The 17,463-nt window shown below is 33.6% G+C and overlaps 2 protein-coding genes across 2 annotated transcripts; one reads left to right on the top strand and one right to left on the bottom strand.

Moving 5' to 3' along the window:
• Positions 1–2,658: 2,658 nt before the first annotated feature.
• LOC110693586 (late embryogenesis abundant protein At3g53040-like) lies at positions 2,659–5,753 on the bottom strand. Its single transcript, XM_021870719.1, has 2 exons — positions 5,298–5,753; positions 2,659–4,105 (listed from the first exon to the last, which is right to left on the bottom strand). Exons 1-2 carry the CDS (start codon positions 5,611–5,613, stop codon positions 2,868–2,870), a joined length of 1,554 nt encoding a protein of 517 aa, XP_021726411.1. The 5' UTR covers positions 5,614–5,753; the 3' UTR covers positions 2,659–2,867.
• An 8,344-nt stretch (positions 5,754–14,097) lies between these two features.
• On the top strand, positions 14,098–16,413 carry LOC110693403. The gene is made up of 2 exons (XM_021870525.1): positions 14,098–14,365; positions 15,641–16,413. Exons 1-2 carry the CDS (start codon positions 14,098–14,100, stop codon positions 16,147–16,149), a joined length of 777 nt encoding a protein of 258 aa, XP_021726217.1. The 3' UTR covers positions 16,150–16,413.
• The last annotated feature ends 1,050 nt before the right edge of the window (positions 16,414–17,463 follow it).

The following is a 17,463-nucleotide window of genomic DNA, read 5'->3' as shown; positions in this document are numbered from 1 at the left end:
TTTATAGGATTTAGCTCATGGTTTCATGGATTATTTGCTCATATCAATAGTTTTTCGTTTGGGTTGCTACTTTTTTTGTCACATGAGTTGCAGATGATTATTATGGAGGAGTTCATACAATGTTATTTATGGTTACAGTAAGATTCATGGGAAAAACCAAGCATGAAGAAGAAAATCCGATGAAAGTGTTCGTATAATGTTATTTTTGGTTACAGTAATACTAGGTAGTGTGAGTGACAAGCTTGATATCTTCTCAATAGTTAAATAGTGGGAAAAAAACACAAAAAGTTTTGAAAACTTAAAATGAAATCTGATTTTAGTTTTAATAAAACTAAAAATGATGACAAACGATGCCTAAATGATTACTAATGGGTTTTAGAAGTTGAACTTGCATAGTTTGCTCAAATAAGGTAAGATAGCCTCCTAATAACAATTAGTGTTTAGTTGACATATTTTGCCACAAATTAAGATTGCAAATTTGTATTAAAAAAAAAACAAAAATAAAGATTGCAAACAGTTAGTGTTATGTCACAATTTCAAAAAAGAAAATGACCGATAAATAGATTATGTTTTACGTTTTTTCTTTACATTTTTGAACACTTAAGGAATTATTTACTTGCAACGATCCTTAACATTTATTCAGTTCCCATTATATTCCATTTACTTTTTTGTCTCGAATCTTTTTGTGTAAATAATTTGATGGTTGTAAAATAAAGTTCTTGTTACCTATTTGGTACAAATGCGAAACCGATAAAACTGCTAACAACTTACATTTTTAATGATTATTCATATTTCCCTTTTATATTAAAACCCTAATCCTCCTAGTCAAAAGTAAGTTGATGGCATTAAAATGAGGTAACTGTTACTTATTTGACACAAGTATGGACGAACAGTGGTGGATGCAGATTTCTATGAATAGTGGGTCACCACCATCCACCGACTACCATAGCAATCAGTAACAATGCATAAAAAAAACATTAAAAGTGAATGTTTCATAGAGGTTCATTCTATGAGTAATCATCCCTCTCATGTATCCGTTACGCAACTCCGTCTATAAGAGGAAGTTGAAAATTAGATTGGGAAATTTGTCTTTAAAGAGAATCAGAACCAGAACTAGAACTTAGTTACCCGAATCAGCCCAAGAATTACCTTGCGAAAGGACCCCTTAATCTGACGCAAGATTTTACCATGAGTACAATTTTAAAGAGGCGCGACACAATGATTGAGGGATATCTTTCTATACTTGTATATGTATATATTATAAAATTTAAATATGATAGATTCTCTCTTTATTTAACTTTCATTTGTAATGTTTGACTTTTATGATCAACTTTTTACAATTTTGACTTTAAACAATTATTGTAAGTTTTTATAAAAAAAAAATTTTAACATTAAATTTGATTAGAAATTTATATTCAAAATATCAACTTTTTAACGTAGTTTTCCTAGTATTAAAGCTATAATTTTCATTTTCAACTTTTTGGGATGCAAGCTTTTTTTCAAAGAATCTTCATTTTTCCAAAGAAGGTGATTAAGCAGATTGAAACTTGTTGCAGATTAATTTTTTAGATCGGTGATATTGCTATATTCCTTTTCCATTTGCTCTTAGGCAATCAAGAAGATTATGTCTTGCAGAAATTCAGAACAAGTTATATGCTATTGACAGGCTTGGGAGTGTCCTGTGATCCTATACGTGCTCTTTGTCGAGCCATTGCTGAATCTGCTTAATTAGCATCTTTTCTTTGCGCGTTCCAAGTCTGCTGAATCCGGAGTAGTATTTTGAGGGTCCTGGGTTGCAATAGATCACTTGAGCACTTGAACTTATAATTGGATCGGACAGTGTAATTAAACCTAGCAGAACGTACAAGGTTTCTTCTGAGCTTTACTGAGGCCATACATCAGAATTAGAGGAAGCGCTGTTATTTTTAGAAATGCTTATAGGATCGGAGTTATATCAGTTTCCATGTTGCTTGCAGATCAGATGTTCTTAAGCTGATCGATGTGTGTAGATTACTTTTGCAAATAGCAGGGTTCTCTGCTATTAGTTGCCTTTGCTGGTGTTGTTTTGAGGCTAGGCCTTTTGCTGTAACTTTGGTTACATTTTGGTAATAAAATCTCTTATTATTTGCTTAAAAAAAGCTAGAATTTCCAACCACAACTAATTAACAATAAGCTAGAATTTTAAGTTCCTTCCACCAAAGAAAAAACACAACAAGTGCAGTATACTAGATTGCAGTTTCCATAATTTCAAGCCTGTTGCTTTGGAAAGCAAAATGGGTTTGTGGAGCTTGGTAATTCCAAATATGATCATCTATTTTACACTAGATCATTTATTAACATTGTTTTATAGATATTCACATTAATAGAAGTATATATAATGTCCGAGAAACCGAGATCAACATCATTTGTCCTTATTATCTATATACCTAAAAAATTATGTACACGTATCGAGCAGATTTTAAAATTGCAATTTTTTAGCCCATATATATATCGAATGTGTAAACCTAAAAAAAAAAAATCTCTACAAGAATTTCATCAAACATGTAATATTATGTATAGTACTAGTCTCCAAACCAAAATGTAGAGTACATGATAAATTTTTAAATGGTACAAGAAAAAAAATACCATATATTGACTACCATGAGTCCATGACAATGATGAAATCTATATCAACTTTTATCAAATTAATTTACCAAATTGCTGCATAAACCTTACATATTATGACAATTAAGGGAAAAACAATTTTATCATAATAAACTAACGCTTATATTTTGTAAAGAGAATCAAAGATCTCCAAAAAAAAAACCATCACAATTACCAATTAGAAAGACTACTACAACACAAGCAACAAATTAAACGCTAAGCAATCAAAGCTCCTCACCACGGCCTTGCGACGTCGTCCCCTGGCCCTTACCCTTCACGCCATCAGTAGCTTTCTTTTTGGCACTTCCATACCCTTCCTTGGCCTTCTCCTTAGCCCATTTTAAATTTCCTACCGCCTCGGCCTCCTTGAACTTCGCCTCCTCGGGTATCTTAGTCCCCCATTTATTAGCCGTCTCCTCGGCCTCTTGGTCTGTTTGAGACAATGTTTCCTTTGCTTGCTCAACCTTTTGAGCTACATTATCTTTGGCTTCCTTAGCCTTTTCCGCGGCTACTTCTGCCTCTCGTTGAGCCTTGTTTTTAACTTTCTTTGAGGCATATTCTACATTATCTTGGATCATTTCCTTTGCATCTTGAGCCTTCTCAATGGTTACATCTTTCATTGAAGCGGCCTTATTAGCCGCCTCACTAACAGTTTCATAGGCTTTCTCCTTGGCTTGTCGAGTTGTTTCACTTGCCTTCTTTGATACCTCTTCAGCATTGTCTCGAACACTTTCTCCAGCTTTACGCGCCTTCTCTGTGGCAGAGTCCTTATAAGATGATGCCTTGTTAGCGGCTTCTTTGGATTTCTCAAGAGTAGCGTCTTTAACATCTGAAGCCTTCTTAGCAGCATCACTAGCCGTTTCATATGCTTTATCCTTTGCTTGTCTAGTTGCTTCACTCGCCTTATTCGAGGCCTCTTTAGCATTGTCTCGAACTTTATCTCCCACTTCTTTAGCCTTATCAGTGGCAGAGTCCTTGAACGATGAGGCCTTGTTTGCGGCCTCATTAGCTTGTTCATATCCTTTATCCCTCGCTTCTTTCAACTTCTCAAGTGTAGCATCTTTAACATTTGAAGCCTTCTTCCCTGCCTCATTAGCAGTTTCATATGCTTTGTCCTTTGCTTGTCGAGTTGATTCACTAGTCTTTTTGGACACCTCTTCAGCATTGTCTCGGACCTTGTTTCCCACTTCTTTGGCCTTATCAGTGGCGGAGTCCTTAACCGATGAAGCCTTGTTAGCGGCCTCATTAGCACGTTCGTATCCTTTATCCCTTGCTTCTTTAGACTTCTCAAGAGTAGCATCTTTGACATTTGAGGCCTTATTGGCTGCTTCATTAGCAGCTTCATGTGTCTTATCCTTTGCTTGTTTACACTTCTCCTTTGTTTTGCCGGAGGCTTCCTTGGCAGTTTCACACGCCTTCGATTTTAAATCTCCGGCAGCGTCGGACATATGTTCTCCAGTATCTGCACGCCCAAGAGACATACATCAATATATACTATATGGTCTGCATCATGCTAATAGTTATTGTAGATCACTTACTGTAAAAAAAAAAAAAAACATTACTAAATAAAATCTTACATTCTTACATATATGCATTATGCAATCAACCATATTCTCTTCTAACATTCTTACAAATTCTAGCATGATCAAAGTAGTATTTTGGCCATAATCCATAGTTAATACGAAGTATAAAGTTCAAAACAAGCAACAAAATCGGACTGTCAAATTTGGACTTGTTATAATATCAACCACTTGTATGTGCATTCTCAGTTTAAAAAAAAAAATATATCAACAATACGCCATATCTTTATTATGCATAAAATCACAGATTGCATTGGCTTTATATCTAGCACAAGTTAAACAATTAAATCAGCATTTAATGCCGGTTAAGTCTTGGATAAGACGGTCTCACAATAACTAATCGAGTGCCAGTTAAGTCTTGGATAAGACGAGCTTACACTAACTAATCGAGACATATAATATACTAGAATATATATGATACTCTTAAGCAAGTAAGATTTGCCCCAAAATAATAAATAAACAAAGTAAACTTGATCTCATGGTAACTAATACTACAAGCAGGTTATTATAATCTATAAAGCAATCTCATACAAGTTAATATTTCTCTTTAATTTCGATCTACATATTTTCACAAGACAAAACTATATATAAATCAAATCGATATTCAAAGTATTTTAAATTTAATTTATTAGTCTCAAATAGTATATAACTACTTATCCAAAGACCAAACTATTCATCTCAAACCACTATATCAACGTACTAGCATGAATCAAACAACAAAATTTTTCAAGGCAATGTTAAACCATATAATATTACTTTGTACATTATATACAAAGTAGTTTTAAAAGACCCTCTTCACGAGGAAAACTCCAAACTAGTGCAATTACTAGTACAATTATATACAATTATATAATCTCTGTTTTTTGGAGTTGATACTTTTCTAATATCACGCTTGCTAACGCATACTTTTAACGATTAATATCTCTAATTTATCAACATTATAAAAATATATAAAGTGAACATAAATATATTTTATCGTATCTATAAACCACGAAAACGAGTCAAAATGTGTTGTGTGAATAGTATAAAAGTCAAACGGTGTCAACTAAAAAAACAAAGGGAGTATATACGTACCCGTAACGACTTGGTCGATATTATCTTCATTGGTTGAGGGCGCATCAACATGATCATCACTCTTCAAGCCAAGGCCCTTTTGAATTTTCTCCTTAGCCCATTCAGTCCAAGGGGCAGCCTCTTCAGAGAATTCATCCTCTGCTTGATCAATACCGTCTTTTGCTGCTTTTGTGTTCCCCTCTAGCAATTCCACCGCCGCGGTTATCCCTCCATATGCAACGCTGGAGTTGCCATCAACTATCGACACTGTTGCCGCCGCCACCACCACTAGTAGGACTACTTGCACGACCACTTTTGACCACCTAAAATCCACCATTTTTCTCCCGGGAAAAAAATAGATGTATTTTTTTGCTTTTGTTAAGGGTTTAAACTATATATGTAAGTAAATTAACTGCAAGAGAATAAGAGATTGTTGTTCAAGTAGATAATAAAATGTTTAGGCAGTTGATGGGGGTACAAATAAAGAGATGTACGTATTTTAGAAGGTGTTAACGTGTTCATGGGATGGACACCTGTCCTCTTATCAAGCCAAGTTGTGATGCCTTCGTGTCACTGTGAATATGTGACATCTATTTGCCTCTTTTTTAAAAAAAAAAAAAAAAATCCTAATAATTTTTTCTTGAATAAAATTTGATGTTCCATCTATATTTTCACAATATTAATTTTCTTTTTTAATACTCTGTAGTTTATATCTAATAATAATTAAAGATAAAATGAAATACGTAGTATATAAATTATACCAAACAATCTTAATTAAAATCAAGAGTAAATTTGTTTATATCTTTTATAGTATGTAGTAGTTCTTAAGATCTGTTCTTTTCAACTTAATTTCAGTTCAATTCAGTTTTTAATTTTCTTTTCTCATAAACATTCCAGTTCAACTCAACTTAATAAATCAGAACAGACCCTTAGTGATATGATTAAGGGTTTGTTCACATTTAGTTAATTTCAATTCAGTTATGTTTAGTGCAGTTTAGCTCCAATCATTTCAGTTCAGTTTAGTAATAACATAATTCTACACTTGCATTCAGTAACAAGAATACCAGACAAGTATGTTTCAAAAAGATGGACTAAGTTTGCAAAAACAGAGGCATGGGATAGGTTGAAGAATCAGGATCCTACACATCAATATATTCCATGGAGACAAACAATGATAAGGAAATACTAAAATCTAATCTTAAAGAGTCAAGAAAATGAATAAACAAGAGAATTTATGGAAGAAAGTTTCAGAAACAGTCTTAAAATGGTGGATGACTTACTTGCTAGTGCTACCCAGAGAGAAAGTGCAGAAGCTTCTAATGTTCCTGATGTGGCAGACAGCAATCACAGCAATGATGATGTTTCTTCGGCATTGAGTACAAGCACAAGTGTACCAATAATACTTGATCCACAAAGGGATGTAACAAAAGGTAGAAGCAAGATAGCAAAAGGAGGTCTTGAAAAAAGCAAGAGAAAAAGAAAACCAGCACTGCCACCTCCACATTTAGAATTTGGATCTAAAACACCTAATTTGAGACTCTTTTAGGAACTTTTTTAGATCATTTTTTTAAAAAAAAATTAATGTAATTTGTATTCTAAAACTATATATATTTTTTTTTACTATGTGACTAGTTTAATGAATATGTGATTGACACTATTATTAGCATATCTTTATTTAGTTAAACGTTTAAATTAAGAGTGACCCTTTTAACAAAAGCAATGAACCTTTTTTAAGCAAAAAGTGACCCTTTTAACAGAAAAAAGTGAACCTTTAATTTACTGAAAAAAGTGACCCTTTAAACATAATAAACCATTTACATAAAAGTAATTCTTTTCATGAATAAAAGTGATCCTTTTTCTAAATAAAAATGACCCTTTTCATAGCTAAAATTACCCTTTTTAAAAATAAAGTCTACATTTTTCTTGTTTAAAATTTACCCTTTCTATAAATAAAAGTTACCCTTTTTCTGCATAAAAGTTACCCCATAAAAAACAGAAAAAAAAAAACCCCTGACCCTTTTAATTTACAGACTAAAGTGACCCTTTTCACATAATAAACCATTTACATAAAAGTGAACCTTTTCATGAATAGAAGTGACCCTTTTTCTACATAAAAGTGACCCTTTTCATAGCTAAAGTTACCATTTCTAACAATAAAATCTACCTTTTTCTTGCTTAAAAGTTACCCTTTCTATAAATAAAAGTTACCCTTTTCTGCATAAAAGTTACCCCATAAAAATAAACCTTTTAATTACTTTATGTATTCACATACATCAGAATTCCAAAAACAACTAAAGCTTTAAACTAAGTTTAATTACATCATTGAACTTAATGTATGCACATACATTAAGTTTTTTCATTGTTTAAAAAAAACCCCTGACCTAATCAGCTAACAACAATAAATTATTTCACTATTTAGAAGGAGTAAACTTTTTTCCCTGCTTTTTTGCCCTTTTTCCTTTGGTCTTTTCCTCTTCTCCCTCTGCCTTTGCTTCTGCTTCTGCTGCCATTTTTCTTTCTTCTGTTTCTCTCTTCTTCTTCGCAGCAATTGCAGCCTTTAATCTTTCTTCAATTCCATTGACATAAGCAGGATCTTTCTTCTTCTCATTGAACTTGTGTAATTCTGACAACACATCGTTCCTAGATTCATTCAAATCACATAGCACTAGTGTGGTACAGATCTCTCCTCGTAAAAATTTCCTTCCATTAATCTCACAACAGCAAAAAAAAAATTATCAATATGTAATTAATAAAAGCATTAGAAATGAAAAAACTACAGAAACTATATAGATAATTACTGTTTTGATTTCATTTAATTTGAAAGATTCGCCAACAAAATGGAGCATGTGATACATGACAAAGACCCCACAGTCCAAATTGTCAACTTTTTCTTTTCTCCATTCCAACTCAACAACTTCAAAACCATAAGAAGGTAGCTGAGAACTCTTTGGATGATTTCTTTTGCCAAGAAAAGCACCCATTTGAACACACTGACATAAAATATAAAAGTTTAGAATACATTAAAATAAAAAAAAAGTTAAAATGGAAACAATGAATCAACAGTAAAATAACAAAAAAACAAACACAAACATACCATTTTTGAACACAATTCTTTTGTATAAACAAGAGCAGAATCAGTCCAGATAATGTTGTCAAGATAATATACGAACTCTTTTGTATGATCAATAACATACAAAATGTAGTGATCCTCAATAAGAACATGAAAATAGATCTGAAAGAGCAAAATTAAAAGAGATTTAAACAGAGCATATCATAAACAAAACTCTTTAAAATTTATTACATTAAGTTTAGATAAATATACCAGATCAGCATCCATTATATCACATTCTGGATTCTCATAGCTAACCCAACCTTCCCATAGGTCGTGCAAATCCTTAACAGCACTAGAAATGTTACCTTTGCCAATATTGTCACAAACATGGAAGAATGCAAACTATTAAAGTATAAGATCTCAATAATATATATATAAAGTAAATGTGTTAAGATATAAAAAAAAGAATGAAATAACTTACACTCTGCCTAACACCGAAGAAGAATTTTCGAGGACCAGTAGCCTAAAAACATGCTTTCTCATTCAAATACAGACAGAAGCAATCAATAACGCACCATCGAATCCTGAGTGGAGCAACAAGGGACACCATGTCTTCTCTTGGAATTAAAAAGTTCATTCCAAAAGTAACAAGGCTCTCACTGAAACAATAAAAAATAAGATCAGCATTAAAAAAAAACAAAAAAATATAAGGAAAAAAAAACAGATAAAAGAATAATTATAATAAAAAAGGACACTTAACTTCCTATCCATTGAAACATCCTTCAGCAAACAATAATCGAGAATTTCCAAATGTAACTGAGGCAAATTCTTGAAAATCCGAGCATTGCTCTTTACAAAAAGAGTTACAAAAGGCACCTGCACACCTACTGGTCCACAGTCCAGAGAGCATAGAGATTTATTTGCTCTGAAGATACGTCGAGGAGGTTCATTTTTATCAATATGCCCGACAGGAATATTTTCAGTAGGACCAGGAATGATAGCAGAAGGTCCAGAACCATTAAGGCCTTCATTAACTATTTTTCCATGACCATTGTCATCATCCTTAGGAATATTTTCATTGAAACCTTGTGCAGGTTCTTTTTCAGGAACAACATCTTTGTTACCTTCTGTAGGTTCATAAAAACCGCGAAACAAATCATGTACAGACTTCATTTTATTACACTCATCAATTAAACCATCTAAAATCTTCAGATAATGAGGATCAGAGAGTAGCAGTTCAGTTTGAGAAACTGAAACAGAATCATCAGAAGATAATGAAACACTTCTGCGAGAAGTAATCAGATCATTCAAGGTTTGAAAACCAGTTGACTGAACAAATAATAAAACATCCATATTTCTTTTAAACAAAAGAAACATTTCATGAACAACCTACAAACATATGAACAAAGAAAAAAAATAAATGTTACAAATAAAAATAATAAAATAAGTAGGAAATCTAAATATATGCTAAAAGTGACCCTTTTAAATGCATAAAGTGACCCTTTTAAATGAAAAAAGTTACCCTTTTGTATGAATAAAGTAACCCTTTTAACTTAATATTCAAGATAACTTTAATGCATATAAAGGGTAACTTCGTTGCAAAAAAAGGGTAACTTTGGTACACAAAAAGGGTAACCTTGGTACACAAAAAGGTAACTTTTGTACACAAAAAGGGTAACTTTTGTACACAAAAAGCAATAATAACTAAACATATAAGAAAACAGAACACTTACATCAGTTGAATTTTTTTTAATTTCTTCATCAGTCATAATACCTTCTGGAAGCTCAAATGCAACAATGCGACCAGTGGTACCACTTGTAGAAGCACCCTTATCATAACACAAAGTAGGAGCTGGCTTAAAAACAGTTTCCCTAAAATTAAGCTGTGACACAGGATATGTAAAAGTATCCAACGGTCCCTGCCCATAACCACCAGCTTTGATCTCTAACTTAATCCGCTTCTTAATCTTTACATCCGTCCAATGTTGAATCAAAGGAAGAGTACTACTTTCCTTTTCACCTTGAAAATTTAGACGATGAAAATACATAATTTGCAAAGCCAGCAAACAACCACTAACATTTTGAGCAGTTTCATCATCCTTATACTTCTGAACAGCTTTCTTTAACTTCTTCAAAACATATGAACACTAATCGAAAGTTTTAATTTCATCAACTTTTTCAACAACTTTCAACAATTTCAATGAAACAGTCCTATTAGTAGTAGGAGCTAAAAAGCTAGACATAGCTTGAAGAACAAAACACCTCTTAAATTGTTCCCCTCCATCAACCATCCGAGACTCCGATTTCGACAAATGAAGAGGTTGCTTACCAGAAAGACCATAATCAGATCTCCATGCCTGAATGATACGTTTATCTACACTTTCATCTTCAGAATTTTTATTAAGTTCAGGAACATAAATATCACTCAAAGGCAAGCAAAACACATCGCATATATCATTTCTAATAACAACAAATTCTTTACCAGTAGCGATGGTAAACATGCAGCTACCAGCATTGAAGTTTTCAACAAGCCAAGGTAGCATTTGACGATTAAGAGTTTTCAATTTAAGATGTAATAAACCTCCAAAACCAATTTCTTCAACAGCCTGTTTTTGCTCAGGACTAAAGTTCTGCAGCAAAATTTCCAATGAATAGGGTCTACATCTTGCAATCAAGCTTCTTTGCTCCCTAAATAGAAAAAAAAGAAAGAAAGTGTAACTAAAACAATATAAAATAAAAACAAAATATAATTAAAAATGTAAAAAAAAAAATAGGATATTTTGGATTTTAACACCTGACAAAAGGCTGAAAATGGTTTTTAACACCCCCCAAAAAAAAACTTTTATTTTAACACCTCCCAAAAATATAAAAGTTGGAAGTTAACACCAGTTAACGATTTCCGTCACGGAAATTTAACGTGGGTCCCACAAATTGGCTTCAACTTCAATTTTCACCCAGCAAAACACGAAACTTCCTCTCTGAACCTTCATTTCATTGATTTTATCCATTACAGATTTTTGGTGCTCATAATTTACAGATTTACAGATTTTTGGTGCTCATAAATCAAACCATACAAAAAATAAATAAAAATTCAACACCGGTTCATCTTCTCCTTCGTTGGAGAACAAAGCGACTGAGAACTTCCATTTTTTTTACCACCAATTCCGCCGCCCATAAAGGGCCCTGTACGGCTACTGACCAAGCCTTCGCAGCCAGCAAACATGTTAACTGGGGACCGGCCACCAAAATTAAATCAACCACCCAAGAAACCAACCTTGCCCCATCCCGTTAGCCACCCAGCTCCCTCCCCCGACCGACGACCGGCGAACCCATCCCACCCCTTTTCCCCACAAACGCAACCCAACCCTCTCCCTTTTCCCCTGCTGCCCCGACCCAAGCCACCACACCGAAACCACAATCAAAGATCTGAATCGCCGCAACCACCACCACTACCACCACTCTTCTGCAACACTTTGCTCCAAACCCTAACGAATCGACCCGCCTTAACCTTTTCGGCCACCCTAACCCCTAAACCACCACACCGTAACTTTTTTCGGCAAACTTAAATTGATTTCTAGACGAGGTTCGATGGATCTGCGATTTGCTCTGATTTCGGGAATTGATGTTGGGAATTGATTTTTTGCGGTTTGAGTGAGGAGGTGGCTGCAGGGGTTGCGATTGTGGGCTGGTATTTGGAGAGGAGCTGATTTGGTTGCGAGAACGGGGAAAGGGAAGGGGGGTGGGTTCGGTTGGCAGCGTAGGGGTGGGGGAAAGGGAGGGGGGAGGGAAGGGGTGGCAGTTGAGGGGAGGGTGGGCAAGAACGAAGGAAAGAGTTTGGGATGGCAGCCATGAAGATGAAGGGAGGAAGAAGACGAAGAAAAGATGAAGGGAGGAATAAGAAGAAAAAATGGGATGGCAGCCACGAAGGTGGGTTTCGTAAAAAATTGAAAACGAAGGAGAGTTGAAGCCAATTTATGGGACCCACGTTAAATTTCCGTGACGGAAATCGTTAACTGGTGTTAACTTCCAACTTTTATATTTTTGGGAGGTGTTAAAATAAAAGTTTTTTTTTGGGGGGTGTTAAAAACCATTTTCAGCCTTTTGTCAGGTGTTAAAATCCAAAATATCCAAAAAAATATGTATACTTACACAAAAGATTCAGAATCAGAATCAGAAAGCATTTCATAATCAGAATCTTCCATTGTATTAGCTTTCTTACGTACAATTTTGGCCTCTTTAGGAACTATTTTGGCCTTCTCAGACTCTGGTTTGTCACTCTTAGAAATAATTAAGCCCTTCTCAGGAATTTTAACAGCCTTTTTAGGTACTGCTTTGCTCTTCTCAGGAGCTATCTGGGTCTTTTTTGGTACTGGTTTAGCCTTAGCAGGCTCTTTAGGCTTTCCTTTTCCTTTTGTAGGCATTTTATAACGATAACCACCTATTGAGCCAATTGTATTGAATTATTACAGTGAAATAATTACAAATTCAGAAATTACTCATGGAAAAATATAGAATAATGTGCATAAATGACACTTTTAAATGCATAAAGTGACCCTTTTAACAGCACAAAGTAACCCTTTTAACAGCACAAAGTGACCCTTTTAACATCACAAAGTGACCCTTTTAACATCACAAAGTGACCCTTTTAACAGCATAAAGTGACCCTTTTATATGCATAAAGTGACCCTTTTAACAACATAAAGTGACCCTTTTAACAGCATAAAGTGACCTTTTATATGCATAAAGTGACCCTTTTAACAGCATAAAGTGACCCTTTTAACAGCATAAAGTGACCCTTTTATATGCAAAAAATGACCCTTTTAACTGAAAAAGTTATTCATTTAACAACATACAGTGACTCTTTTAACAACATAAAGTCACCTTTTTAACATCATAAAGTGAACATTGTCAAAGCATATAAATGACACATATGCAGATATGCCTACTATACTCATAATCTAACTAAAACATAAAACCTAAACCAATAATCAGTTTAATTAGCATTCTCTGACTAAAACCTAACATACAAAATTTGAAGAATAATAAGCAATGAATAAAATAAAGTTCTGAAAACAAACATGCAAAATTTATTGGAAAGTTTTTTATAATATTTAATTTATTTTTCTCAAATAGTGGATCCAATAAAATTACTTTTATATTCTCTCTCCTCCAATTTACCTTCTACCAACCCCATTACCCCACTATCTCCATATTTTAATACTTTCTTTAATTTCTCTTAAAACTCCGCACATGGAGAAATGAAATAAGTATTTAAAAACGGAGGGAGTTTCACGTCATTTCAAAACTCTAATATCAGCATATAAATGGACCATCTCAATTAAAAAATTTAAGATATGATTGAAGTTCAGAATTGATTTATATATTCTATAGAGTATATTTCTATCACATAAAATGTATTGGTTTATCTCATACATTAGCACAGCTACACTCTAATAAAGATTAATTAACCAAAAAAAAAATTAACTCACCTGACCAAAAACAAAATAACGTACTCAAACTACGACGACGTCTAAAAGTTGACACGTGCTCAAACCATTCAACTCGTTACACCATACCATTACATCTGTTATTACTATCCAGCAGCTGCATTATCGTCAATATCTTTAGTTTCTAACACCACTTCTAACAAAAAAACGTAACATAATAAACTTCGTCACACTTACAACAAAGAAAGAATAATTATATATATATATATATATATATATATATATATATATATTCTCAACTCTTTATTTTTCCGGGAAAAATATGGCGGCATCTCGGTGGCCTACACTTGAGGTACAGGTGCTCTTACTAGTGGTGGTGGTGGCGGTTGCAGTGGCGAGGGTGAATGGTAATGGTTCAATAGCGACTGCGGCGGTGCAAGAGATGGTTGATGATCCAGGATCAGCGTCGAAGAGTTGGGGTCGAGCTGCCAAGGAAGCCACCGATTGGGGGAAGGATATGATTGTGCAGGCCCTCCGGTTGAACCGCTCGGGTTGTTGGGTTGGTGGCGATGCTCCTCAGGCCACACAAGGTATTGCTAACTAATTACTATATGGTGTACTACCTTCGTTTTATTATGTTCTTTACTTCTGTCTTACACTTGCTAGTATCATCAGTGTCTTTAATTATTGAGACAAATTAAATTTAACAATGGATTACAAATTAAAGTATGTTGGTAATAGCTACCACTATTAGTAATTTAACATAATGAGACAATTTTAACATTATAATTTATAAAGTATGGGGAAATTAAATTTGCTACAGTACTTACAACGGGTAAAAGTACCCATTTTATGTGTGTTAACTTATAAGCTATAACCATCAAAATTTATTTTTGTAAAATTAGGGCCGGTTCTTTTCAGCTTAATTTTAGTTCAATTCAGTTCCTAATTCCCTTCTCTCATCCGTAAACCATTCAACTCATTTCTGTAAATAAGAACAGACCCTTACAACTAAAAAAGTCACCATACATTTTCTAATACAATAAAAATTTCAATTTCGCCCACTTTTACTGGAATTTGTTGTCATTAATCATTTATGGGTAATGTTATATGTAGCCCTAAGGGCTATATATAAGCATTAAATATGTATAAATCAGTGTTATTAGTGTTGGAAATTGTATAAAATTAGGAATTCGTGACAAAAAATACGCGTAAATCAGTGTTATTAGTGTTTATATTTTGATGATTTCTTAACTTTTTACGATTTTCAAGTGTAAATTTAATGTTTATATGTAGTTCTAACTTCTAAGGGCTATGTATAACATTTTCCATCATTTATTGATATAAAAAATAACTCCCAACCAATATTAGTTTGCAATTATTTATTGATATAATGACATTATACTGAAAGTGCTCGAAAATTGAATTTTGGTTGTAGTTTATAATGCACTTTTTGTTGTAATTTATAAAATAAAATTTGTTGGGTGTCACTCGTAAAATGACTAAAATCAATACTTTTATTGGCTGTAATTGGCAAAATTGTGAATGAAATTATTAGAAATTTCTTTTACTATTTTTTTTTATACGGAATGTTGACTTTGTACACAATTCAATTCAATTTATTTTCCTTACTAATCATCTTTGGTAACTAATTATTTTTAGAAAAAATATGCATGAAATGTATGTGAGATTTTGTTAGAGGGGTTGTAACGTCGTGTAAATGTCACCTTAATTGTCATCCAATTGGTACTTTTATATGTAGGCTATTTACAGTTATATAGCAATTAGAAAAGAAAAACAATTAAAAATTAATTGATCAATAACATATACAAGTATATATGTATGTTGATCTCTTGGGCATGCAGATAAGGGAGAGCTAAGGTCCAACATTCCTAGAGAGGCAACATCAAGGGCATATGAAACCCCCGAGGAAGCCTCCATTAGAGCAAAGCGAAATTGCCAACAATCAATGAAATCATGTGAAACTAAGGATGTTCCGGTTGAGAAGGCTCCTCCTGTGACACAATTTGCCGCTGTTGAGACATCTAAACATGCCAAGCTATGGGGTGATAAGATGGGTGAGACAATTCGACGTATAAAGGATAAAGCTAAATCTGCAGCTAACAAGGCTATGTTAATGAAAAATGCTGCTTTTGGGAATTTAGAAAGCCAAGAAGTAAAGGGTAAGATAACCCAAGAGAATGTTGTGGAAGACCTAGGTAAAGATCAAGAAGAAATGGCTGACCAAAAGGCCGAGGAGGAAAAGGAGAAAGTGAGCCAAAATGCTCGAAATGCCAAGAAAATGAAGGGTAACAAAAGGAGGAAGAAGGTGATAGATGAACGGAAGGTGAACGAAGATTCGAATGAGCTTTAATTTAGATCGATTATGGATGATATTGTGAAGGAGAAGGCTACAGATGGGCATGATATAGTACTAAGGAGAGGGTCTTGGACTCTTGGGGATGTCTATGATGAGAATTATAGTTGACTTTTTAAGTAAAAAAAGTTGACTTGGTTTGGTTTTGGAAGTTTTTATTTTATTATTGTTGATAGTTAAAACATGTTTTTGGGATGTATTTAAGTGATTAGATGATAGAGCAGGGATAGATGTAATATATAATAAGTTCGTAATTACTCCGTAGAATTTTTGTGATGGCATGAGAGCATAGAACTACAAACTAGTTGAACCATTATACTTGTTTTTTTTATGTAGTATTGTATATAAGATATTGTGAAAATTTTGCATTGACATTATTGTTATGTTTGCTCTTCTAATAAACTAGACAATTACCTTAATTAGTCTTGCTTTAAGTTACACAAGTACCTCCTAAAGCAAGTAGCTATTTGACTATCAATAATTTTCATTGATAAATTAAATTAGCCATCAAGTACTCATCGTTTATGTGTTTGCATGTTTGATTGACAATATAATCCAATTATGTATTGTACTTAATTTTTTTAAGGTCTCACTTTTTTTTTCTCTCTCTCTTTTCAATTCCATTCAATTAAAATTTAATAGATTGTCAAAAAAAACATTATAAAGTGAAACATGTCTATAGGGAAAACAATTGAAAACGGAATCACAACGAGGGTATATATTTTAAGTTGTCGTCTAACACGAATTTTCATATGTGACTGGCTACACCGTGTGGCCATTCACATTTTTTTTGAACCAATGGTTGGGGTTACTCACTCGAACAAGAGTTATTTACTCGGTCAGGGATTACTCAGTCGGTCATTGATTACTCGATCGGTCATAAGTCACTCAATCAGAAATTACTCGTCGGCCAAGGATTACTTATTGTGTGTCATACGATGTAGCCAGCAGGCCAGCCGCACAAAAGTTGTTGGCCGTCTAAAAGTGACACAGTGACATAAGTCACAAAATTGTTTGTACTCCCTCCGTTTCTTTTTACTCGCAACAAATACTATAAATGGTCGTTACACATTACTTGCAACAAACTATTTTCTTTCCTTTTACGGTAACTTTTTTTGTATGACTTTACAAAATTACCCTTACTTTTATTTTTAAACACCCTAATTAAACTACTGATTTTATCATATTAACTTAAACTCTACATTGATTAACTAAATCATTTCCACCAAAATCATTCCCCTACCAATTAATTTCATCATCACTTTCATTTCCCAACCACCACCACTACCATCACCACCACTACTACCACCA

The sequence above is a fragment of the Chenopodium quinoa genome, unplaced genomic scaffold (genome assembly GCF_001683475.1).
Source record: "Chenopodium quinoa cultivar QQ74 unplaced genomic scaffold, ASM168347v1, whole genome shotgun sequence".
NCBI lineage: Eukaryota > Viridiplantae > Streptophyta > Magnoliopsida > Caryophyllales > Amaranthaceae > Chenopodium > Chenopodium quinoa.
The sequence above is the reverse complement of the archived record's forward strand: the minus strand, read 5'-3'. Positions and strand labels throughout refer to the sequence as shown.

What these genes read in the sequence shown, in the direction of transcription:
- LOC110693586 (XM_021870719.1), bottom strand. Translation starts at nt 5,613, where the DNA reads ATGGTGGATTTTAGGTGGTCAAAAGTGGTCGTGCAAGTAGTCCTACTA. An exon ending in TATCGACCAAGTCGTTACGG is followed by an intron (nt 4,106 to 5,297) that starts GTACGTATATAC and finishes TTGGGCGTGCAG; the next exon opens with ATACTGGAGAACATATGTCC.
- LOC110693403 (XM_021870525.1), top strand. Translation starts at nt 14,098, where the DNA reads ATGGCGGCATCTCGGTGGCCTACACTTGAGGTACAGGTGCTCTTACTA. An exon ending in TGCTCCTCAGGCCACACAAG is followed by an intron (nt 14,366 to 15,640) that starts GTATTGCTAACT and finishes TTGGGCATGCAG; the next exon opens with ATAAGGGAGAGCTAAGGTCC.